The sequence below is a fragment of the Cygnus olor genome, chromosome 18 (genome assembly GCF_009769625.2).
Source record: "Cygnus olor isolate bCygOlo1 chromosome 18, bCygOlo1.pri.v2, whole genome shotgun sequence".
In the NCBI taxonomy this organism is placed as follows: Eukaryota; Metazoa; Chordata; class Aves; order Anseriformes; family Anatidae; genus Cygnus; species Cygnus olor.
In genome coordinates this window covers 1,191,767-1,218,159 of record NC_049186.1, presented here as the reverse complement: position 1 = coordinate 1,218,159, position 26,393 = coordinate 1,191,767, and the positions used below count along the sequence as shown (strand labels likewise).

At 46.0% G+C, this 26,393-nt stretch overlaps 1 protein-coding gene across 1 annotated transcript in view; it reads right to left on the bottom strand.

Annotated features, from left to right (window-relative positions):
* Positions 1–26,393, bottom strand: part of DNAH9 (dynein axonemal heavy chain 9) — a 196,489-nt gene that overhangs the window by 86,103 nt on the left and 83,993 nt on the right. Inside the window, 6 exon segments of the mRNA XM_040530948.1 lie at positions 7,657–7,776; positions 10,684–11,109; positions 14,456–14,716; positions 21,093–21,326; positions 22,301–22,462; positions 25,152–25,294. Of these exon segments, the coding sequence (XP_040386882.1) occupies positions 7,657–7,776; positions 10,684–11,109; positions 14,456–14,716; positions 21,093–21,326; positions 22,301–22,462; positions 25,152–25,294 (1,346 nt within the window).

Below are 26,393 nucleotides of genomic sequence, written 5' to 3'. Positions count from 1 at the left end.
TTCTGATATGCAGAACACAAGTCCCCAGGAGGGCTGACACCGCCATCATCTTTGCCTTAATAGCCACTGATGAGTTATTCCTTCATGACCTAGTCTAAGGTGCCATGGACGCCAACCAACCTTCAGGTACCTTCAGCATCTTGCAGCCAGGAGAACCACAGTTTAACTATGCTTTCTGTAAAAAAGTGCATCCTTTTATGCGCTGTCTGACCTTTTCAATTGCTAAAATCTGTTCTCACAGTGGAAAAACACTGAACAATCACGCCTGCTTCACCTTCTTCGTACCACTCATGATTTCAAGACCTTGATATCCCCTCTGCTGTCTCCTTTTGAGGTTGAAGAGCTTTAAGTCTATTCAATAATTCCTCATACAGAAGCCTTTTGATTGTCCTTGCAAAGATTGCAAGGATCTTTACTGAAAAGATCTTTACTGAATGATGTAATCTTTATCCTCCAGTTTCTTTTTATCGTTACCTTCTCCGCACCATTTCCAATTCTACTACATCCTTTGAGGTATGGCAGAGGGGGTGGAGGTACAGCTGCATGTTCAAGATTTATTTGGAATGGATTTATATAGCAAGATTGTGACTTTTTTTTTCCTGTTTTGTTCTCTTCTTTTCCTAATAAATGCTAACTTTCAATTTCAGCTTTGGTTTGGGGTTTGTTAATTTCTTCTTCCTCTGGGAGCACAGAGCTCACACACTCACAGAACTCTTAACTCCATCGTTTCATTCCTGAATGATAATAACTAGCTCAGCATCACTTACAGGGCATGCAAAGTAAAAACTAATTTTTCCAACATGCATTACTTTACATTTGTGTACTCTGCATTTCATACCTCCATCATGGGTATCATTTTTACAATTCTTCATAGTCTTCATCTCTACTGTATTCATATTATTGAGAAACTGTGCAACCTGCTTAGACACCACCTCTTCCAGATTGTTTAATCATAAACGATCTGATGAACAACAAGATCTAACAGAAACCTGCAAAAATGCCCCTGGTGGCCTTCCTGCCTTGACAAATCCATCCATCTCTGAGAACCCAGTGAAAACCGCCTTCTAAGCAGTCTTCTACCCTTTGAGGAGCAGAAGGAGAGGCTGCCAATTTTCTTTGTCCCATTATACTTCAGAGCCATCCCTATGCCTGCTCCAGCTGAGTTCCTCTTTCATCATCGTGAATTACCATCCCGCTCACAAAGACGAGGTTTCCCCAGTGCCTTTCACTATCTCAGTGCGTGCTGGTATCCCCTTAGACTTGACTAGTAAGCCTAGTCTTAATACATTTCCTAAATGTATTAAGACCATATTAGTTTTCCTTGGGGCTACTTGCAGGCCAAAGCCTGAACAAATAGATTCACTTGGTCCTTGTGGTTGCTGGCCAATGATCTTTTGGTTTAGAGACAAACGTGTTATAATTCCATAATTACAAATCTGTGTCATGTATTACTTGATTTCATCCTATTCCTACAGTTCCCATACCAAGGCCATCCAATTATTTCAACTATAATCATGCTTCTTCATCTGTGGGATTTTCCATTTCTATTTTCTCAGTCTTACTGTCTTACCACACGCAGCCATGTTCATTGAAGTGGGGCATACAAAAGCTGGAAAATACCAGGCATCAGGCAGCGTGGGATATGCCTGCCCTGCTCCTCCTCTGTGCTGGACATATGCTGGAATCCAGCTGAAGCTGAACAGACCTCAGTCTCAGCCCACTTAACATTTCTTATGTAATCCTACTTGTTGAAAAAGAAACAAAGCAGTACTTTTAAGGTAGAATCATAGCTAGATTATCCTTAATCTTAACTCCAGTTAAAAGTGCATAGAAGTCTACTTTCTCCGTCTTTCTTTTGCAGTTTTTTAAGGTGAAGTAACTCTAGATCCTTTCTCCAGTCTCCTTGAGGTAAATTCTCATACTCCCGTTGCTCTCCATTGCTAAGAAGACTAAGTCATTATTATTTGATCTTCTAACACTTGTAGACTCTCTATATACTCCTAATTATTTTCTTGAGGTGATTTTTTACCTGTTCATATCCTGGCCATCTTCATTAAGTCTCGGTCCTTGCTTAGATTACACCCTACTGCCAGTTTTAATCTCTTTAAGAAATCCCAGGTGTCTTCTATATCAGATCCTAGAAGTTATTTGAATTCTCTTTATCTCATTTGATGACCTTTAGCTCTTTAGTAATGAGGGATAGTGAACAATCATTCCCTATTCCACTTCCCCATACTGTTCATGATTTTATTGGCTTCTGTCACATCCATCACTACATGGTCTCTTTTCCAAACTGAAGAGTCCTAATCTATTTCCTCTCTTTGAATATGGAAGCAGCTACATACATCTCTGTACCATCTCTAGGTCACCTACTGTGTTCTGATGGGTTAACCTAATTGTGTTCAGCATGCCAGATGGAGGCACACCACAGATTTGGACTGATACAATAATTATTTAACTTTTACTTCCCAATTTTTCCTACCAATTTCTAACACTCAATCTGCCTTGCTGCCTCCAGACATGTACTGCACTGCTGTTTCTGAGAACTCTGCAAGAACTCCAAGAGCTCTTATGTGAGTGATAATAGTGCAATTAAGACCTATCAATGTAAATGCATGATTAGGGTTCATTTTCCCTGCATGCAATACTTTGCATTTATCACTAAATTTCATCTGCCACATTAGCATGTATCCAATTACAAACACCACCAGCAGCCATCCTCCCTTTTCTTATCCACAGGTCCCTAGACATTCCCTCGTCCCCGTCCCTTGGATCCTGGAGCATCTTCCCTAGATCATCTACAGTTCACAAAATGCAAAACTCAAATTAAGGCACTTTGAAAGTTCAGCTTGTCTTCATCTGCTTGGTTCATTTTTCAGTCCAAAGCAAATACTACCTGTGTTTAGTTAGGTGTATTCTTCATGCAGACTCAAATATGTTTGTTTCAAAGTCTGGGAGCTTAATTCCTGCCCAGTTACATAGTGATAAATCTAGGATGTCAAATAAATGGCACATCAGTAAGGGCTGTTGGGATCTATTCCAAGATCAGAGCCAGAGACGAGACAGTAGAAGGTATGCATTGCACGACAGTAAGCTGGGATGCAAGTTCCTTACATACACTGCAAAACTGATCCATTTTTGACAGCTGGAGTAGCAAGCTGTGCTTTCTAACCAGGTCTTTAAAAACAGTTAGTGGCATTGGCACCGACTTAACTTGTTCATCTGCACTTAGAGCTGTGTTCTGTGCTCCCTGGCTGCAACCCCTGCTAGCAGCTCCTCACAGAGCAGCTCCGTCCTGTAACCAGCAAAGGTGCCCGGCGCTTCAAGGAGCCCCAGGGAGTCTCTGCGGGAAGCACTGGCCTGGTGGCTCCTGCACCAACAAGAGGGCCATAAAGTCTTTCCATCTTTTCCAGCTTTTTTCTGGCTCAGTTGTGTTGGGTAAAGAGGGCTGGGAAGGAGGGGGCACAGAGAGATCATTTATGGGCCTTAGCTGCAGCATTAGGAGAGCATCACTCACACCTCTTTCCAAATCTTTGCATTTGGAGACATTGCAGCAGCACACACTGAACAGGACAAATGTCTGGTTTTGTTTTTTTTTTGCCATTGTTTGTTGTTGCATTCATTTTTAGGCAGTGCCTTCATCGGAGCAACAGGAGACTCTTCATGGTGGGGTATGTGCATGTGTGTGTGTGTGTGTGTCTGTATTCATCTTCTGGCATGCCATAAGCAAAACCATAATGCAAACAATCCAATCCCAGCCCATCTTTCTGTGCTTTATAAAAGCCCGGGGTTGACAGTGGCTTCTCCAGATTCTCAGTCTCTTATCGACGTTTGTGACTGTCAGAGTGAAAAAATTACCCAGCACTGCGAGGCTGATGTTTGCCACCTAGAGACCAACAGTAACCACGCTGTTTTCTCCAGCAGAACCGTGGGCATTGCCCAGCACTCATCTTCCTCAGCACTACAAAGACTGCCACTCACGTGATGCTCCGGTTTTATATGATCCTAGAGGCAGGAATAGAGATTTGCTTCCACCTGGCTCTGCTTTTTTGCTAATGATGAAAGGAAAAGGGAGTTTCAACCTGATGCTGGGGGAGGGAGAGCACGCCCTGGCACCGGCTGGGTGTGGAAGACAATGACATTAGCAAACTATGGAGAAAATGAAGTTTAGCTCATCGCAGCTATGCATGCAGCTTGACAAAGGTCTCCATGTTTCCAAATGCAGAGCAAAACCACTTTCCAAGTCCATTTCCCCAAGCATCACCTCTGTGAGCACAGGAGGACGTGACAAATTGTGGTCCCCGCAACAGCAATGTACTGCACTTGAGCAGAAGCCCAAATTCAATCTAAATGAAAATGGCTTAAAAACGTCAGCAGGGACTAGAAGGGCTGAAAAATAACAATCACATTTAAAAGTAGAAAGCCTAAATTCCAGCAATGTTCTCTATCTACCCCCAAATCAAAATATCCTCATCTACCCTGATGCACAGATCAAGCCCCACACTAATGAATCCTCATTTTTCCTTTCACTATTTTGTTTGCTTCTCTGGGAGTATCCTCAATGAAAGACCTGAAACCCAATCACCTAAACAGTCTTGTTTGGTAAATAAGAGACTGAAAGAACCACGGGAACGCTCAGTGTCACTTCCTGGTGACCAGATCGGGCCATGTGGTGGTTTTACCCATTCACACAACAACAAAGAGGAATGGGATGGGAAAAGAAGTTTGTGCTTAACTGTTTCCCAATTGATTTAACAATTTCAAGATCTTGAAGTTTGCAATTGCACGTTTCCCAAAGCCTTGACAGCAAAAGGATTCCTCCCAAAACCGGCCACCAGAGCAACCAGAGTCTTCCAAGGGGAAAGAAACAGGGAGGATTTGATGACACATTATTAAACTGTTATGTGAAATAAATCATCAAACCTGTACCTGAAGAACGACAGCCATGCTCCGTTATTTACCAATGAAGGACAGAGTCCAGCACCAGCAAAGCACTTGTACAAGCTCTGCTTTTATGCAGGTGCTGACCCTGAGCCTGTGAGCAGTCCCAGTTAATTAGTGAGGTAACGAACACACTCAAAGGCAAATACATTCCTACAGCTGTGGCTTCACTGAGACTATACTATCCATGCTACAAACCCCATGCTATCAGACCAGGGACAGACACGTACATCATAGCAAAAACCTTAACTGCAGCCACAGAAAGGTTGTCTAAAATTTGTTCCAATGTCTTATCTTGATTTCAGATCAAAAGCTTTCTTTTAAAGGAAATTATGAAACCTTACAAATCATAGAGCAACATACAGCACAAGTGACAATCTATCGTGTTAAAATATTTGCTCGTTTTGATTTTCAAGGACAATTTTACTAATATAGCTAAAGCCTCAAAAAGAAACACGCAGTTTTTCCTCATCAAAATATCACAGTTGCACCTCAATGAAGACTTGCATTTTAAGCCAAAAATTCACATGCTAAGCATGCACCTTTATGAAATCAGGCTCTGTTTGTTACAGTGGTACTAATCGAGGTGAAATTAAGCTGTATTCAGTGTAAAACATACACACATATGCATATATATTTATGTGAAAAGAACTGAAACCACTATTTCTGTTTCTTTTTCACAAAACATTTTCTTCTTGTACTTTGTGTTTAGCAACCCCCTACATGACTCAGAGCCACAATCTACCTCTGCATCACATTAAACAGGATTTTGTTAGGCTGTGGAAAGACACAGGGAAATACTCATCCTGCAAAATGCCCCCAGAAATATAAGCGTCTTTTTCAAATGGAAAAGCTACTTTCCTGTTTTAATTAAAGGTTCTGGAAGCATTCAGGGCGATTTAACCTGAAGAACATGAAAGCATAAAACTCCTTCTATGGTTGCATAAAAGAGATCTAAATCAGTGTAGGAAGGGACTTATCTGCTGTTTGTCTTTGACCCTTTATATCTGAGTACATCTCAGTCCTGACTATTTGTCTGCAAAGCAGCCAGCTGTGCTACAGCAGTGCTGCAATCCCACTTCCCAACGAGGCACATGCAGATTAAAGACAAAAGTTTTTTTTCTTATTTTGTTATTTTGTTTTTTAAAGTTTCCCAGTATCAGACCATGCAGGGAGGTGAGTTGTGCAGTTTCCTGGGAGCACTTGATGCCCCTAAATGCCCTAAATGCAGTATTTTTCACGTCCCCACAAAAAACCACTCAAAATCTAAACAGCTCTGAAAATCCAGGCTAAAGCAATTTGCTGAAGGTCACTTAAGAAGGTCTGAGAGCAGGAAATGGAGGACTGAGCACAGCTCTCCACGTCCAAGGCAAAAAGCTTAAACCATTTGGCTATCTTTTCTTCTTATCGCTGCATGCTGTGTCAGGACAGATGACTACAAGTTACAGCCTAGCACAGCCACGATCTGGTAAAACAAGCAGAGAAATCTGCATCCAGCAACACTTCTAGAAATACCTTTGTCTTCCAAGCTGCCACCAGCCCCACCAGCAGAGGCACCTTCTACAAGAGAGATTGAGAGCAACTTCCACCTTCCATCCCTGACCACGTGCTGATCAGGCAGGATGCTCTCCTGAAGGTGCAGGTGTAGTCTCTTGCAAGAGTGGTTTCAACGTAACATCTGCCCTGCTCCTGGGAGAAAGGACAAGCCCAGCATCTGCTCTTTCACCGCAGCTACAAGGGCCAGGCGGCACGGCCACCAGGACGGGGCCATGCACGGCAGGGACTCTGCCCGCACCCCAGGCACCGAGATGCATGGCAGCCGTGCGCACGCCACACACCGCGCCAGGCAGGCGCCTCACGTGCCAACGGCCGCAGCAGGGAGGAACTGCACCGAGTGAGGCTGTACTCACAGCAGTGCCTGCCTACCTGCAGCTTCCCTGCAGATCAGGTGAGTCAGATGCTTTAAAAGCATAAAAAGCACGGGGCCCTGCACTGAGATAATGTCAGTGGTGCCTTTGCGTGCCAGTTCTGGGCTTGAGTTGGCAGAGCCAGCTGCTCAAAGCAGCTCCAGCCCCTCTGCCCCCGGGAGTTTCCCACCACCCCATTTCATTGCACGTGGGAGAGTTGGCTTGCTCCAAACGGCTGCTGGGGAAGCCAAAATACAAAGCGCTATGGGCAGTTGCAGCAGGCATTATCTCTTATCTGTGAAACAGTGACAAGGGCATTGCCCCAGCAGAGGACCAGGAGGCTGCGTGTTCTGAAGATACAACAGACTGTGATGCACCCCGATAGACTGATAATGGAGACATGCATTTTTTTCAGAGCTTTTCACTATTTTCTTTTTGTCACTTTAAAACCTGCAAAGCTACTTGTATAGTAGCTTTAGATAAAGACAGCTTTGTCTTTATGATACGATCTTCCGGTCGTACAGTTTTGGTCCCATCAGTACTTGATCATGCAATTAAATAACAGAAAGGAGACGAGAGCTGTGAAGAGAGCATAGCCAGCCCCTTTAAACATATGCAGTGCCTACCCCTATGTATGAAAACAGCCAAAGCAAAATCATTTTCATTACTAAAAACTTGCTGCTCTGCAGGAAATGTAATGTATTCCATAAAAATTAGAGGATGTAACGTACTGTGCACATGGCTGGCATCTCAGCAGCACCTGACACCTCCCATTCATGCCATTACCATTCCATCTGCTGACACTCACCAGCCGATTTGCAAGAGCGATGGTACATGCTGTAGCTTCAGCTTCTTGCTGACATTTGAGTTTGTCTGAAGTGGCCTTCTCAAACTTGGCTGTGAGCTTTCCCAGGTTCTCATTGAGGCGCTGCATAGGAGGGAAAGGAGAAAACAACAGCACAGTTTTAAGGAAACCCCTTCTCAAGACCCGATTCACCCTGAAGGCAAGCTGAGCCAAGCTCCACCACGCTGCACGCTATATGGCACCTGGGATGAAGCTCTGAGCAGCGACATGCTGAGCAATTTCACGTGCTTGTAGCCCACCTCATCTGCAGGGGGCAGAGGCAAAGAACACAAAAAGGCGGTTTACTTGGGGCTCTGTCCTGGTGTGAATTTGAACTGGGAAAGATAGTCTGAGTGGTCCTGATGACCAAGTACTGATGGCCAACACTACAGATGAGAAACAAGTAGGGCAGCTAAGAAAACAGTTCTGTTTCCTGATGTTTCAGCCACCTTGGTCTCAGTCCAGGGCTCTGCTGATTCCTCAAGCTGTTGCTTAAAACCCCAAGGGGCTCCTTCAATAGCTGGCGATATGCTGGAGCCACCTCCAAGCTGCGCTTCCTGCACACTGTTTTGCTCTGACAGAGGAGCCCAAGCTGGGTCACAGCATTAGGTGGGACCTTCACACATGCAGGTGGGCTGCAAAGTGCTTCAGGGCTGGGATGGGGCAGAAAGAGCCCAAACCACTTGGAGTCCCTCCATGCTAGCAAAAGAGAGACTGTTGCTTGGACAGACCTGCTCACACTTTGGTCTTAAACAAGTCAACAGCTCCCGCAAGTACTTGGAGCATTCCACTTCTGATAAGAGAAGTAGAAGTAATAATTGATCTTATCTATAGCCAGTGCAAACTGTTTAAGGCTAACTGTCTGTAAATCACTTTAACACTGTCTGAGCTACGCACTAGAAACAAACTTGAAAATGAAAAGGATTATATTAGGGATATCTGCAGCTCTCCTGTATCTTGAAAAACACAAAGCAGCCTCTTCTCGAACTACCTTGGAATTCATAACACAAAACGTTTGTATCTTGACATTCATATGAATATATGTGCATACTTTTATATAGATACATTCAAATATATATATATATATATATATATATATATATATAGAGAAAACCCCATTACAGATGTATGATTTGATAAAGGAATACCTATGAGCCACAAAGACCAGAACCCACCTGCAGTACCCCACCCCAGTACACACTGATATATCAGTGATATATCTGATGTATCTCACACCACAGCTGCCAGCATACATCTTGCTCCTGCAACACCCCCCCCCCCACCCCGATTCATACCAACCTCATTTCCCAAGCAAACAAAGGAGAGAGGAAGGTACTTAGTGTTTTGGATGATCAGAACAGTTTCATTTAATACTAAAGGTGGGTATATTGGCATCTCCGTGTCTGTTTCTAAGCAGGTATGAATCAGCATCACGTCAGTGAAGCTACCCAAGATATCCCAGCTTGATATTCAAGCATATACCTCCATGTCCACCCCCACGCAATGAGCAGATTCTGCCCATTTGCAAACGGGAGAACTCACCTAAAAGATTCAGCTTTGCAAGTATGTGCCAGTGGAGTACCACTAAATCCCCTTAGATTGCCATTTTCTTTACCAAAATCCTACTTCTTTAAAGAAAAAAAAAAACAACTAGGCATTAAAAGCTTTGGAAACAAACAACATAATGGGATGTCATCAGTTCCCCAGCAGCATATTTCACATCTGAAATGGGAAAATGAGAGTCTAAAGACCTCTAAATCCATCCCTGCTCAGGTACTGCACATGCCCTTCTTTATCTGCAGCATGAAGGGACAACCAGAGAGCTCTGTAGATTTTAAAAAAATATTTTTAATTAAAAGGACAGTAAACATTTAAAGAATAAGTAGCCCTAGAAGGTATCAAGAAAGTCAGCTATGTTCTAACATGAAGATGTGCTGGGAGAAGAGGTGCATACTCAGTGAGCTCCAAGGGACCGTGCTGCCCCCGCCAGGTGGACATCGCAAGGTCACGTAACTTATTGTAAGACACAAATTTGGCAGCCGTGCCACGTCAGACAGCTGCTAACAAACCTTTGTTTCAAAAGGGGATTCTGCATGACCTGTGGTGCCAGTGTGAAAGCACAGCCCCAGAGGATCCATCAATCACCAAGAGCGATCCCAGACCCACGGCAACCTAAGAAGCCACGTTCTGGAGCACAAGTGAGGGCTGCTCGTGGCGGGAGGGAGATGGAGAGCAGCGAGTGATGGATGGATGCTGCTCCGCTGCTCAAGGGACGGGCTAGCAGGATGCCCTCGTGCTGGCTTCCACCCTTTGCTATTGGTAGGTATTGACCAAGAATGGGGGGGGGAAAAGGAGTATGTTTTTGAACATTTTATGAGGGAAGGGACGGAGGCTATTCTCCACAGAAATTCACTTTTAATCATGCAGTAATTTAATCTATTCAATGATTCCTTTTTTTTTTTTGTCCTTAAGTAGTAAAAATCTAAGTAAGAATAATACAAAGATATGCTGACAGAGAGCCATGCCGTGACAAATTATTAGACTCTACTGGAGCAGTCGTCATCCTGCAGAACGTGCCCGCCACCAGGGACTGTGCTGCCATGGGAGCCAGCCTCCAGTTCCTGTTTTCTGCCCCTGTGCAGCACACGGGGAACACATACTGGTTTGAGATAACTAGTTTTCTGAGGCCTCACAATTAGAGGCAAATTACATTTTAAAAATTAGGTAGGAATAATAAGAAGTAATAACTAGCCTTTCTGTTAAGGTACAAGCATGATTGGAGCAGAACAGATGAAACACAGAAAGCAGCAATAAAAGGGAGGTAAAAGACCTAAAATCTACCAAATCTTTGGATCCACCCTTTTAAAAATACATGAGTGTGGAGAAGCAGCTTTCTCCAGAGCAAAGGATTTCTCCCCAGAGCAGTGACTTGCATGGGTCCCACAAAGGGGTGAGCCTATGCCACAGCTTGCCTTGCTTTTCCAAACTTACGGCAATTTTGGCCTTGATGCTGGCCAGCTTGTCCTGGGCAGCCGCCAGCTCGGCGTTGGCTTTGCTCAGAGCCTGCCGCTTCGGCTCCACGTCGCAGTACACCTCGTGGAAGCGTACGATGTTCACCACCCAAGAGCAGAGGCCAGCTGCAGCGTAGGACTTGGTGGTCACAAATTCGGGTTTAAACTTGGGATCTTGTAAATAGGGCTGGATGGCTTTGAGGCAGTTCTCGTGGATGTTCTCCTTGTCAAACTTGATCAAAGAGTCCAGGAACCCATCCACCCTGGCCATGGCGGCTTTTGCTGCCTTCCAGCTCCTGTCCTTGGGAATCTTCCCTCCCGGGGCCATCAGCACCATCACAGCAGCAGTGACATTGCTGACAGCCGGAGGTGGTGACCCGAAGGACCTCAGCTCTGTCAGATTCTTCTGAAAAGGGAAAACAAGTTTGTTAGACAAAAACGAATGGGATTTCTTTTTTGTTTTGCTGCTAATAGAGTCAGGCTCCCAAGCTATCGATCTGATAGATTGGGTTTTGCTCGGCCTGAACGCCACTGTCTCTAAATCACCACCGTGCATGTTTATAGCACGTGCTCGTCTCCCACATCTAGCTCTTAGTATCTCACCCAAGACAAGCACAGCACAGTTTTCCTCCACAAAATCCCAACCTTTCCCTGGGTCCTGCCCCTCTGCCCAGAGCAGCTCAGCTAGGGCTCTAGAGAAAGGAGTTTTGTGCACTCTCAGTAGAGTGGGATCAGGAAAAGGAAAACCTTTCCAAATAACCTCTATATAACAGCCTCCAGCCCCTCTAAAACTGCCTCACAAAGCTTCCCCTCAGGCTCAGCTACTCCCCATGCCAGAGACACCCATGCAATGCAGTTTGCGTGCACCCATCATCATATGCATTACGTTTGCATGGATCCACTGGATCTATCATCCAGCCCGAATTTAGGCCCTTTAACCAAGCACCTTCACCAGGACAGCAGTCAGTGCCATGAACAGGCAGTGCCCCCAAAGAGAGAGCTGTTTGGCTCTCAAATGGGATCGGTTGATCCCTGGGGACACACTTGTGCAAGGGGGAGCTGCCACCTTCCCTGCTGCCAACACAGGCGGTTTTACCAAGTCCCTAATGTCAAGCAGGGCAGATCTTAACTTAAGCATAAAACTTGTCTGACACTTAAAATCCTCTCTGTGCATACACAAGTTAAATTTTCTGTAGGAAAAAGCAGTGCAGGTAAATCAGCTGCTCTCAGATGCCATGCTATATTGAAACAAGGATAAGGGCTGTGTCAACACCAGTTTAGGAAATATCTATCCATGAACTTCTGTAGTCCCTGTTTCTACCACTTCTCAATAGCTTTTGCTCAGTATTCTCTGTTCTGTATTTTCTGAAGTTCATCAGCTTCACTCTGAAGCAAGTTTGGTTTCTCTGAGCATCCATTTTTGGGATAAAGGTGTCTGCTAGGAAGCTGTTACCAAATGTGGTCTTTGCTTGCTGTTAGCTTTTGTTAATAATCAAGCTGATAGAGACAGACCCCTGGGAGCCATGTACATTTGCAGTATAAAATGTCCGTAATTAATGTGCTTAATGACACGGAGCTGACTGCGAGCACAGAGGAGCACATCTAAAAGCCCTTCTCCATCCCATCCCCTGCCCAGTTTGGCCAGGACCAGGGCCACAATGGGTTGTGCTGCTTGGGGTACCTGGGAGGGCTCTGACATCAGCCCTTGGTTCAACTACCTGTAGCTCACTGGAAGTGGGATGCTGTACTGGTATCGCTGCTTTTTCACTAAGAAGTGAGTGCTCTGTCACAGGACAATTCAATAAATTGCTCTGAATTCTTCTTCCACACATTGGAGCATCTCTGGGATAGGAACCAGACCTAGACTGTGAGGATGCTTGCACTGAGTGCTGCCTGCCTCAGAAACACCAACAGCTGTGGCATCCCTGAATGCCTCTGGATCATCTCAGGGAATATTCCTTGAAGGCAACCATGCAGGAGGGTCATTGCTTTAGATACCGTCACTGTCTTTGGCTCATTGTCTCCTGTGCAGTAACCGTACAGTGCTGGCCAAGCAGCATGGGCTGCCCACCTGCCTCTGCAGGACAGCTACTGCCTCCTCTTGGAGAATTGCTCCATGCCAAACACTGACCCACAGCAGGGGAAGGCAGTCCCCAGGTTGGTGTGCTGCGATCTCCTCCCCAAAAAGGAGAGTGAGATGCCAAAATGCCAGATCTGCGAAGTTCCATGTCCTGCGTTCCAGGGCCCAGGGGATGTGGATACTGAGAAAGAGCCCAGGCACCCTCATGGGGGGAGCAAACAGCACTCTGAGAAATAAAAGGGCATTTTTGTCTCTAAAACCTGTTTTCCCAAGCTTTCTAACGTAGTATATCTGGGTTTGCATTTTTGATTTTTTGATTACTGTCCAAATAAGATGGTTTAGATAATTGGGGAGAAACTATATATACACACATAAATATTGCTGATTATTCACGTCAGCAAGCAGGTCAAGCTCTCTGATGCATCTCAGATCAGCAGGTAAAGGAGTTCATGTCTTCCAGAGCCCTGCTAACACTGCTTTACAGGTCTCTAGAAAAATCCCAGCATCTCCCTAACCTGTGCCTAATGAGATATTCTACAGCTCCAACATGAAACCAAGACTAACGAGGAGGCAAACATTTTCCCTTTGTACAGTCCTTTCCCTTCCAGGAACAAGAGCCAAAACAACACATCTCCGCTGCAAAGCCACGTCTTTTTTGAAAGGTAATCACTTTGAAAACACACTCCTAATGACTTGCTTTCTTCTCCTCCAAAAAGGCTATGACTGAGCCATGATTTGAGGCGTGATTGAGCCATTATGATCTGATTTTTACATGGTGCATGGCCACTGCTCTGCCCTGTGTGCAGTGGGAGTTTGCTGCTCCAGATGCTGCACGCACCACAGACAGACGACAAATGGCAAGGACGTGTCTCAGGAGCACATCTCAGCATAGGGCTACAAACAGGCACTCCTGGAGCACTCTTGAAGTAAAAAACCTTCCAAGGTACCAAAAGCCTTCCTTACGTCACTGGCTTTGGGACCGCTCTGACTGCAGGGGACTACCTCCTGGTTAGTGATATCCCCAAGGGCTTCTTCCCTTGGAGTGGTTTAAGAAGCATTTGGACTGTGCACTTAGACACATGCTCTGAATTTTGGGTAGACCTGTGTGGTGCCAGGAGCTGGACTCGATGATCCTTGTGGGCCCCTTCCAATTCGGGACATTCTATGATTCTGTGGTCTTGCCTGCAGCAATGTCTGGCTCTACCGAGAGATCACCTGCCCAAGACAGTGTGCTGCCCTGCCCAAAGGCACTGCTGAACACCACAACATGTCTCTGCACCTCGGTGCTGGACATACCCGAACAGGGAATGAATGAAACTTCACTGCCAGCACTTCTTGTATCAAGCGAGATCAGCACTGTGGTTGTCAGCTCCCGCTGGGCTGGCTGTGCACTTGCACAGAAACACCCAGAGCGAACAGTGCCGATGCTCTCTCTCGCACCGAAACAAAACATCACAGACAACAACACCAGGCCTGCTCACACGCCAGCAGACAGACATGTTAGGTATGTGCAGGCCGTCCTGGCGATGCAGGGATGTGCAGGCTTCAGCACTGCTGGTCCTGACACCTCCGCCCTGACCAATGCGATGCCCCAAAACTTGGGCCAGAGGATGGCAGCCCCCACTGCAGAGGGGAGGGAGGTACTGGCTTTCCATGCGAGCCCTTGCCCTACCTTGTTGAGGGTGTTCAGAGCAGCCTGGGCAGCCTCCAGGGCAGGCTCAGCTTTGGCCAGGTCCTCTTCACAGTCCTTCTGTTTCTGCTCAACCTCTTGGGTGATGAGCGCCACTTTCTGCTCCTCCTCATCAGCGACTGCCTTCTCCCTGCTCACTTTCTCCGTCTCCATGCCCACCACATGGATCAGCTTGTCAGCATCATCGTTCTTCTGCTTCAGCTCTGCTTCTTGGGCTGCCAACTTGGCCTTCAGGTCATCCACCTGGAGAAAAGACGTGTACACAAATGCTCAGAATCTTGCTCCCCACTCTGCTCAGCAGCATGGGCTCACTCGAGTGGTGCTGAGCAATAGCCAACAGCACTGAGGGCCCACGTATAAAGCGAGCAATGCCCTGGGCACACAGAAAAGCAGTATTTCTAGCCATCAGCAGGATATTGCAGCTCTCCGTTGCTCCAGGTTGCTCAGGTAAGGGGCAGTGAGAAGCGTGCATGGTGCACACACTGCAGCAGCCTGCAAGCAGCGAGGAACCCAGTAAGGAAGAAAGCAGCACCGGCAGGATGAGCTGCTAAGGATGCTGACTGAGACTAGCTCATTGCCTCTGCTTGGGAACAGGACAGAGGTACATGGGCAAAGCAAACACTGCTTTTAGCAGGATCCCGAGGCAAGTGGAAGCCTTCAGGTTAGGTGTGCCTGGAATCATTTTTGCACAACGCAGGAGCTCCACCAGATACTTGCAGCAAGCTGTTCTCATTATCAAGCCAAACACACACAGTTTTCACCCATCTTTCAACACAAGATCTGATGTTACGTTGCATACCCCATAGAGGAGGCATTCCTTTGCAATGTTTTGCAATGAGATAACACATGCTACGATCCATCCACGTTTTCTTTTCTCAACCTCGACACCAGCGAACAGAGCAAGCAGTGTTTGCTGCGTGCTGGATTTGAGGAGCCGTGCACCAGGAGCCAGCGCTCCCCAAGCTCCCTGCTCACCCCACGGGCACCCTGCCCTGCACTCACCGAGTGGCTGCTCGCACCCTGCAGGGCAGCTGCCCCCTCCAGAGATGGCTGAAGTGCCTGCACAACGGGGATGCTCGCACTGGCTCTCATTTAAGGACAGAAGCTTTCTCTCTAAAACCAACTGTTTTCTCTCCAAAAGCAACTGTTTCAATGATTTTACAAAGCCTCTGTGCAGGCTGCGGAGTCTTTCACTGTCCTGCGGTTGAGCTCATAAAGGATTGTTTATAGCTCTTGGGTATGTCTTTACTATGTAAAAGCACTACAAGGAAAGTCAGACGCTTGCTTTTGTTGATAATTCCGTTTTTATGTAAGACGAGAGAGAACAATTCAACAGCCACATAAACTGAGGCTATTGACGTCCATCATCAGCTTCAAGTGGAGAGCGGTTTCTCAGGAATCTCATTGTGCTCCTGCACTGCACACTGCATTTCCATCTCCTGCTGCCCAGTGCTACAACGCTGTTTTAACCAGCACAAAGATGCGCCTGTAAATCCAAATGGCTCCAGGCTCCCAGGAGCACGTAATCCCTTCAGTCAGCAAACAGAGAGCAACCCCTTGTGCAGCTCTAAGTCTTCTGAGATGGCAGGAAATTGAAGCAGGAGGCTTTGCTGATTGTAGATCTGGCTTGTGACCTTCTGCCCCAAATCAGTCATCACATGCGGAATGCACATACGAACGGCAGCTCTATGGGTTTACACGACCAGGACAAGACAAACAAGGGATTAAAACCCACTAGCTCCCAACAGCTCTACAAAAGGAACAGATGTAAACTCAGCCCCCAGTGCAGCCTGTGAGAACAGGCTGACAAAACCTGCTTTCAGCCAAGCACGTATGTTGGGATTAAAAAAGAGCAGGAAATTCAGTTATGGCTCCGCCTGAAAGAAATCCTAATGTCTGGATGCACAGAAGTGTGTGCTACAGAGAAGGCACCTGCCCAGCTGGTTTGGGTTACATGTTAAATTCCCAGCAGAACAGTGCTGGTTGGAGCTGTGACATGGACGTGGGGCTCTGCTGAACCATTAGAGCTCACCACATCTAGGGGATGTTTGGTGACCTGAAGCCTTCCTTACCTACAGCAGGATTTGGGAATGTGTTAATTTTTTTTTAAATTTTTTTTTTTTTTTTTACCAGTGAGGCTAAAGCTCAAATGCAGTTGAGCAGGGACAATTTGAATGTTTGTGCAGTGGATAGAAAAACATCAGCAATACCTAAATAATCAAACTCACTGTCTTCAGTAGGTTCCTGGGGGGTAGTGCCAGGAACGCAAACTGATGACCTTACTCCTCCAGTTTCACCCCGTCAGCACAGCAGACAAGTTTCACTTCAAACTATACTTAAGCAAACACAGTCTGTCACATCCGTTTTTCCCTTTCTGCACATCCTACTGCCCACAAGTGGGCACTCTGCTGGGAGACCTCCTGCCGTTGCCTTTGGGAAGGCACAGGCACAGCAGAAGCCATAAATGCGCTCCTGTCGCTGGCACGTGGAGCCATCCCCAGCAGTGCTCTGTTAGGAACAGAGGCGTGAAAAGTTCTCCTCTGTCTACAGAGCTCCCAGTAACAGAAGGTACCAAACTTCCCACCTCTCACACCAAGAAGGACCTTCCATCCAAAAAGCTCTTGTACATAGAGCTAGTTTTTTTTTTTTTTTTTTTTTTTGGGGGGGGGGGTTGTTTGTTTGCGACAGAAAACCCAGAAGCCTGTCATATTTCCAGCTATTAAACTAGGTTTCCAAAACCCAGAGGTGGCCAAGCCTGACCATCACTAACATCAACTATCTAGGGATGTGCAGAAAACCTTCCCAGCATAGCTCCCATCTTCTGCCCTCTCACAGCCCAGAACTTCACCAGCAGTCACACAGCCTCGCTTCTTGCACTGACAACCCCATACCCCTAGTCCACTCCCCCCCAAAAATACAGAAATGTTATAAACCATTCAGATTTGGAGCAGGTCAGCCACAATCCTTTGAGCATATTTCTAGGTTGTTCTTCTCTGGTCATGCTGGAGTCAGCTCCGTGGTGCTCCTGCTTGGGGCTACCAGGAAAGCCCAGAAGGGAACAACGTGATGCACAAAACAGCACAATACAAACGGAGAACAGCATGGAAAATATTATCACGTCACTCAGTACCTCTTCTTTGGAACTGGTGCTCAGATGGAGAGGATGAAGACTGATGGAGACAAACAAGAGGTTTGTCACCAGGATAAAAGAGCCATTCTGGAGACTGAAGCCAAGAATCCCTATTCATCTGGTCTCAGCGCAAAGGAAACAGTAAATACTCAATGGGATGGGAAGGCTGAAAATCAGAAACCCATCAGTCTGTGAGACAGAGCCCAGGAAGGCACTAAAAGGCACAGGGGCAAGGGGGCACATGGCCAGGGCATCTGACATGTGGCCATAGGCATGTACAATGGGGCCTCTGGGGCCACAGGGAGAGAAGCAGCTCCACACAGAGGGGCAGGAAGAGACTATTTTATGTCCTGAACAGGAGCACAGGGCTGGGCATTCACACCTCTTCAAAGGCACAGGCCCTTACATCTAACAGTGGAGCAACCATACTTTATGAATAAAAACTCAGACACGTTGCAGAAGATTCATTGCCACATCCAGGGGAGGTGAGACAAACACCACTGACTTTTCCAGTGTCTACCACCCCTGGTGAAAGCAGAAGATTCCTTTTGAGTAACACATGGCTGGTAAGCAGGAGAAAGCAAGAATTACAAGAGAGTAACAGTACAAAGGGAGATGAAGGTGGCATGGAAAATCACATCAGACGATCATCCCAAAGCAAGGAGAGACCACTAGTACCCTCCTTCCCATAGGCAGCATCAGGATAATAACCAGATCAAGGTGTGAGCAGACAGATCCAGCATGTGCCTTAGCACACAGACAACCATCACTGGCCAGAAAAGGTCAGTATTCAGCCTCAAACTGTGGTAAGAAATGTGAAAAACCTGCGAGCAGCTTCCTGAGTCCTGGACAGTTGCAGATAAGCAATTAGTAATGTGAGGTAGAAAGGGGAAGAACAAAGCAAACGAGATATTCAAGGGTAATGTACTGTGACTCCAACAGGGAAGGAAGAAGTACTTGCCTACCACCAGGACAGAATAAGAGGAATTATTAAAGAACAGAAAACCTGGAGGGCAGACTCCCAGGAGATTCATTTTATCTGATTGTCCCTGCCTTGTTTCAAGAACACAAAATACATCACAGAGGTCAGCAATTAATTGATAGAGCAAGCAAGACTTGAATCTGGAATCCAGATTTGCAATATTAACTGAAGTCATTCTCAAAATTACTCAGCAATGGGCTCTGAGCAGAGCATTGACCTCTTCAGAGTGAACACCACTGAAAAACAAATGACTCATCACGTAAACCTTCCCAAGTCTATTATGTCCTAATAACTGGAAGCCATCTTCTGCTTTTCTGCGTACTGAGAAGGACAGCCACTATCTTCAGGGAAAGATGGTTAGGCTAACAAGCTAATGAAAAACATTTCCTTTGAAGAAAAGTTAGTCAAAAGAAGACGACCAAATGTCAAAAGGAAAAAAATGGAACTGGGGGGAAAAGAGTAAAAGGAAGAGGAGAGGTTATTCTGAAACTAGAATGGCTAAGTCAAAAAGTGTCCTGCAGCTATTTGCACGTGTCCCCATGCCGAGGCCACACTGAACAGTCTATAAAAATACAAACAACTCATAACTAGCTCCTCACTGGCACCCAAGCACCGGGAGCCTGGGGAACGCTGACAAGGGGACTGCTAGTCCTCCGGCCTGAGGCACAACCAGGTCACACCCAGATATCAAAACCCTCCTTCACTGCTTGGAAAACACAAACCCACAGCTTACCGCTTCCAAGCACCACCAGCACACCTGAGCACCAAGCCCAACCATGTCCATGTTTGAATGCTAAAATTCAGACACTTAAATCCACATTCAAGACCAAACTTTCTGGTAAGATTTCCAATAACATTAAATATCCACACTCTGGTTTCAAATCAACAGCAGTTTTGACTGTCACGCAGATCTGATAATTTAGGTGTTTAATTTTAGGCCCCCAGTGCTAATTTTAGATACAAATTTGACATATTTGTCCTGACTGCTCTGCATCTTAATCAACTTCACAAGCTGCCTTTCTCCTACCAGACACGAACTTTATGTTCTTTTACCATTTTTGCAACAGCAAAACCTCCAAGAGAGAGAAGCCCCACAGGTGCTGTGGCTTCCCGTCTCACCCCCCATCCACCACTGCTCATCGCCTGTGTTGTGACTTGTCAGGAAACCCTTGCCAATGCAACGTCCCCATGAAGGTAAGCCTGAAGAACACAGGAAGGTCCCCATATTCAGCCAACACTGCTGGGCCTTGTTCCCTCTCAAAAGGCCAGGATCCTATCAGGTGCTCTCAACAGAGAACAGACAGAACCCATCTTGCCCACCACTGCGCTATCATCAAAAACAGCAGCACCACACACGGCAGTGCAATTATTTGCCTCCAAGGGTAAGGTAGATGAAAGGTCTGCTTTGCAGGGAGGGCACGTGCTTTCAGCTCGGGCTGGCTTCACTAGATACAATGGGAGGTCTCCACTAATTAATAGAATGTTCAACCTCAGCTGCATTCTTTCAAAGGAGGTACTAAAACCTGCAAAGGGGACATGAAACATGCCTGCTGCCCTCCTGTGTCCTCAAAGACATGCCCTGCACCATGAAGAAAGCAACTGTTTGATGTGAGATATGGGCTATGGGAGTTGAGAGGTACTAATAAAGCCCCTACATCGATCTCCAGTAAGGCACCTATCCTGTTAAGCGTGACAGACTTGATTTATGCCACCAGAGCACATATGAAAGAAGTCAAACCTGCTAGTCCTTCATTCACACCAACCTCTGCATTTCTTTGAAGCAGCTTCAGGAGAGGCCCATTTGCCACAGTAGGAGCTTGTAAGTGAACATTTATAAGAGTTAATAGAATATGAAATGAAGAGAAAATGGGAGTTTAGCAACAGATGTAGACAGCAAAGCTCTGAAAGGCTGTTTGAGTCACTGAAGAGAGGTTGTGAAATACTCAGAACAACATCTAGTCGTTACCACAGAAGCGTGCCAGTGATGCTTTCAGCAGGGGATTTCAGGATGGCTAATCTACATTTCAGACATGCACTGGCTTTCCTTCAAGACAGATGACATAACACAAGGGAAAATGAATATTAGCTTTATTTTAAAAGGACGCTTTATTTAATATAAAATACAGGAATCTTACCAAAGTTATTTAGATTTCTTGGATGGAACTCCAAAATAAATGATCTTCCTGTATTTTACAAGCTATTTTGTCACTGCAGCTGAAACACAACCATTTAAAGAAGATGTATGCATCCAGCTGTATCCCTACCTCGTTTTATTTTCTGTGATCTTTTATTTAAGATTAGCACCACCCAAGTAGCAGATATGACACATACATCTCTTCCCTTCTTTCCCGTACAGGACAGAACTTCTCCTCCAGGAATCCAGTTCAAGCCAGTCGAGATCCAGATCTAGCACAAATTTTACATGCTGTACAGCTTCAGCCTGTAAAGCTCTCCTTTGAACCAAACAAGGAAAACCAGCAGTGTTTAACCCCAAAGGGTTTTCTCACCTGGGCAGATGTGCTGTTGAGCTTCTCCAGGCCATTCTCCAGTCGCTCCATTTTTGCTGTTAAATCCCTGCCCTTTTTCAGTAGCAAATTCTGATAGAGCTTGATTTGCTCAAGGAATGACTTGGGAGTGGTGTAGTTATATCGCCGTTCATTGCTCAGATATAATCGGGATATCTCATTGACAGTCGTGTGGACATAGGCCATGAATTTGCTTATTGAATCTTTCACTGAAGCCTGAAAGTAAGATGAGAAGACAAGGAGAAAATATTTTACACAGAACAACTGTACATAGTGCAGACCTGTGCCGTATATAAAGGAATTTATTAGCATTTTATACTGCTGCAGAAAAATCCAGGGCATAACAGATCTGAGTTGATCCCTTTTCATTTGTTATCTCTAAAATAACTTCAGCTACTCATTTACTTTATACCTCTTTTTGTATCTTTTTATCTCTTACTTTATCTTATACCAAGCAATTTTTCTAGCATTCAACTCTATAAAATAACATCCTTTTAAGTAGAAATTTGGGCTTTTCTTCTGTATAAATGGGTAAAGTGCACATATAAAAAGAAACACTGTAGACTTTATTCTTCCAAAGTTCTGTCCCAAAAAGCTAAACAAACAGAATTGCATCTCCATTAGTCCAGTAGCAGGTTCTCATCAATAAGAACTTGACATCTTTTTGCCCTTGAGAATTACAGACTCTCGGATACACATGTGGAGAGAAAAGCGTTTGTTCCCTGGAATAATCAGAAGCATTGGGTTATTTTCTGCACTGATTTGTAAGCTGCCTTTCTTGCTAGCAAGGCAATCATTTCACTGACAATACCATCAGTGTACAAATACACGTGAGCTTGGTGGATGTGGCCCTGCTTCTGCTAAGGTCCATGCTACTCTCTGAAACACCTGGCCCATATTTCACAAACTTTGTTCAATTAAATTTAACATAGTATGATGCTGCCAGCAATTCCTCTACAAAGTCATCCAGATGTCCTGGATAAGAGCCTGTGGGCAAGGAAGGCAAGCAGAGCATCCTTTGCAATACTCTCCTCATCTTACAGTGCACCGCCTGCACTGAACGGAGGGATGCGGCCACACCTGGCAGCCACCAGCACTGCACAGCCACGCCAACGCTTGCACCCTGCAGAGGAGCTCAAAGCCAGGCATGGCACGGGCACCTCTGGTTGAGGGCCAGGCGAGATGCTCACCTCCACAGCCTCTGTCTCGCGCAGGAAGCGGAGGCTGACAGACTCGAGGGCCTCCTGCGGCCACTCCTGGAACCAGTCTATCGCCGTGCAGCTCACGATGGCGGGGAACCTCCTGCTGCGCACTCGCAGCTTGCTGCCGACGGGCGAAAAACACAGTGCGACCTGAGGAGCCCGGAGAAGGGAGAAGCGAGAAGCTGAGAAGGCACGGCCGGGAGCAGAGGCCCAGCTCCAGGCACACAGCCCAGCCCAGGCTCCTCCAACCACTTCCAAAGGGAGACCTCACGCCAACACCTAAGGGTACAGTAACCTCGATCCTTGAGCCCTTGCACTTTATGCCAGTGAGCCTGGCCTGGAAAAGGCATAGCCTAGCAGTAAACACATTTTTTGTTCTCTGCAATAAAAACAAGCAGTGGCATTAAGCGCTGCTATGGTCAAAAGCAGCAGCCTGGCACACTTCCAAGGCTGCAGCCAGGGTTTCGTATAACCACTCTTCACCACCACAGCAGTGACACAAAGCTTCGCCCAGCAGGGAACAAGCATCCAGATTGAATTGGTGCAACAAGGAATTAAAGTGAATGGATCTAAATTCTCCTGGCAGGACCACGGTTTTGAGGCAGGTCTGCATGGATCATTTCCCCCACAGCCAGCTCTGAAAAGGGCTAATGTGGCTCAAACTCAAAGTCTGTTTTTATCAGGTTTATTTCTTTATTTATTTACCTTTTACTTTTTTTTTTTTTTTTTTAATAGGGAAAACTCAAAGTGGAATGGAAGTAAAACCATTTGGGAATGTGTTTTCCCTGCTCATTGCATTTCCACGCAGCAGGCCTTTTGTTTTCCAGCCTTTTTTTTTCAGCCCAAAGGCTGCTAAAAGTTTCTGTGTTGAAGTAAACTGCAGAGCCTTGGGGTCTCTGCAAAATGTCTTTTTCATTACTCTGGGGCCTGGCCAAGGGCCTGTTCCCTCCTCTACTCAGCACCCACCCAGCCCTGCGCTTTTTTCGGTCCTCTCAGTGTTCTGCATCCTTCCCTCTTCCACCTGCCTCTCCCTGCAGACTGGTCCTTCCTTCCCCTGCTGCCTTGATCCCAGGAAGGCACCACCTCTCCCTTTTCCAGAGGCAGCATCCTCATCTAGGGTGTGAAGTTAGGACAAGGCAACTTGCCTTTCCTCTCTGCTGCCCACCACCAGCTTTAACAGCAAAATAAGTCACAAGGACCAAAATCTGCCGCCACCATCCATCACGAGCCTTTTCCTGTAAGCCCCCTTTTGCTGGATTTATGAGCTCTGCTAAATAGGCACAAATAAGAACATGGGCAGGTTTACACCACACAGTGAAGTAGCAATATCTGAGCAAAAGCCAGTGTAGGAAGCAACATAACTCACTCAGTGAATCACCCCGCTCCAGCTCGTCAGCCCTGGCTGGTACCTGCACAGCCTCATGAGTGCCATGGGGCAGGCTGCCATCGACTTGGACATCTCTATAAGGTAGCACCACCTTCAACATGAGCCAAAACTACTTTTTAAGAAGCTATGAAAGCCAGCCTGTAACACGACCACTTTCACTTCCATCTCAGAAGGTGCAGCTGGACTCAGAAGTGCTGCTCCTCTGACAGAGTCACTGCGTGCTCCCACACAGGGGACACTCATGTAGAAAACCTTCCTACACCTTCAAGCATAAGCCTCAGGCACCTCTGTGTGGCTCTCTGAGGGCCAGGCAAGCTTCAGGAAGATACCCATGCACAAAAGCCCTCTTCTGCACCTGCACTGCTCTCCCAAGACACTGAGGCAGAAGGTTTACTGGTGCTAATGCTCCATCAGGCCAAGTCCCACTGCTGTGCTGCTCCCTGAGGATCAGCACACCCTGGGCCAGCAACGGTTCGATCAGCTTTCTGCACAGTGCATGATGCCATCATGAAATGCTGGAGACAATAAACAGCACTTCCCATCCATCTGCTCTAAATGCCATTAAGGAGAAGGGCAGACAAGGAAAACAGATCAGCCTAAAGGAAATCACATCCGCACTGTCCTTCCAGTGTACCAGCTGCAGGAAAGCTGAGGAAGGACTCTGTGTCAGGGGGTGTAGTGATAGGGTAAGGGGAAATGTCTTTAAACTAAAAGAGAGTAGGTTTAGATTAGACATAACGGAAACAATCTTTACTGTGAGGGTGGTGAGGCCCTGTCCCAGGCTACCCAGAGAAGCTGTGGGTGCCCCATCCCTGGAGGTGTTCAAGGCCAGGCTGGATGGGGCCTGGAGCAACCTGGTCTGGCAGGAGGTGGGTTTGGAACTAGATGATCCTTAAGGTCCGTTCTATGAACCATTCTCTGATTCTGAGAAAAGTCTCAAAACTGTCTTAGGATATTTGGACATATATATAAGGCCTTTATAAGGCTGGGAATATGGGCTGCAATCGAAGAAATCCTGCATGCATGTCATGCCCACTCAGTTCCCAGAGCCCCGGTTTTAAGATAATGTTTTTTAAATTATTCTGGCTATGGATTGTCAACAACTTGAAGATGGATCCCCTGTGCAACTTATCCAAGCAGCAAGACTCAGTGCTGATGCACCCCAGCTGAATCCCCAGTGCATTGCTTTGAAAACGGAAAGGCTGGTTCTGCTCAGCTCTTGAAAGAGAAAACTTGCAACTCCCATAGCGCTGTCTAAAGCCCAAAAAATGATGACTATAGACAGCGATTTTTATGCTTCAGTACTTGCTGAGAGAATCACAACACAAACAGGCAGAAAAGCCTTTAGGCTGCAGGCTGATGTCCCTACAACGTAGCCCAAAGGATTGCCAGCCCGTGCCCCTGCACTGAGGTCGATGGCAAGGATCCAAAGTCCCCCAGCCACTGTCTCACCTTCAGCTGTCGTCGAACACGCTCTATAAAGAACTTCCAGCAAGTGTCCCTGGAGTCCACCAGGCCCTGGCCTTTGACTTCATTCCTCACACTATTGATGATGTTTTCAACTTCATCGTCTGGGAAGAGGTCGGGGATTTCACCTAGGAGAAGAGGGCACGGTTTGGTTTGCTGGCCTGGATTTTGCTGCAGTCTTAGGGCAAAGTGGAACGGGTGCCTCACTTCCCACAGAAAAGCCATCGCAACAGGCACCCATGAGCCCCAGCAGCAGGAAGGTGGCACAGAAGGTCATTCTGCTAAAAAATAAATGTTTGTGAGAGCCAACTTTCTTATAAAAGCCCAGGGTAAGCAAACATAGAATAGAGTCAAACTATAGAAAGCTTTCTTTTTTTTTTTCTGATTTACAGTGCTAATTTGATTACAGAAAAATCAAATACCTAATATGCTTTACGTGATAATGAAATCATTTTAGTTTTGCAAATGCATTTGATACGTGTACAGTTTCTGCAGCTGTTCAATGCCATTTCCATAGCTTTCAAATAAGTCCCAGGGCAGTAAAACTTTCTAAAAGATGAACTTGTAGAAGTTTTTGAAAGATTTCTAAAAGTTAACTGTTATACAACTGATTGCCAAAAACATGCCCAACCAAGTTTTTTATTTTTTTATTTATTTTATTTTATTTTTCCCCTCAGGGTTCCTTAGTTTATCACCTATTTGCTTCCTTTCTGGCATCTGATTTGATTGTAATCATCATTATTGAATGAGGTACCATCAATATGAGCACAAATCAGCTAGGAAAATATACTAATAGAAATCTGCTGATTTATAATAAAAAAAAATATGTATTTTCTTCTGGTTTCTTAAAGGATGATAAGTGAAACAAGAAAGAAAAAACAAGCATGCAGATAAAGGAGAGCAGCAAGAAGCCAGCTCAGTCAGCGCACACTGTGTGGCTCCAGTTCATATCATCAAGAGGCAGGGTCCCTGCACGGCCACCTCCTCAGTCTGGCTCCAAGTCTGCACTGCTGCCTTGGACCCTGAACCTTCCAGCCTGTCCCCATTTCCCCACAAAGCAACCACAGAAAAACCATAATGCCTTTCAAAGGAGCTGTAAGATGACCTTGACATCCCAACGCAAGGCTGTCCTGCCCCTTGGCTGCAGAACACTGCAGAGCTTTACCTTGAGTCATGAGATGCTCGTGTCACCTACAGTAGGCAATGAAGACGGTGGGAGCTACTTGC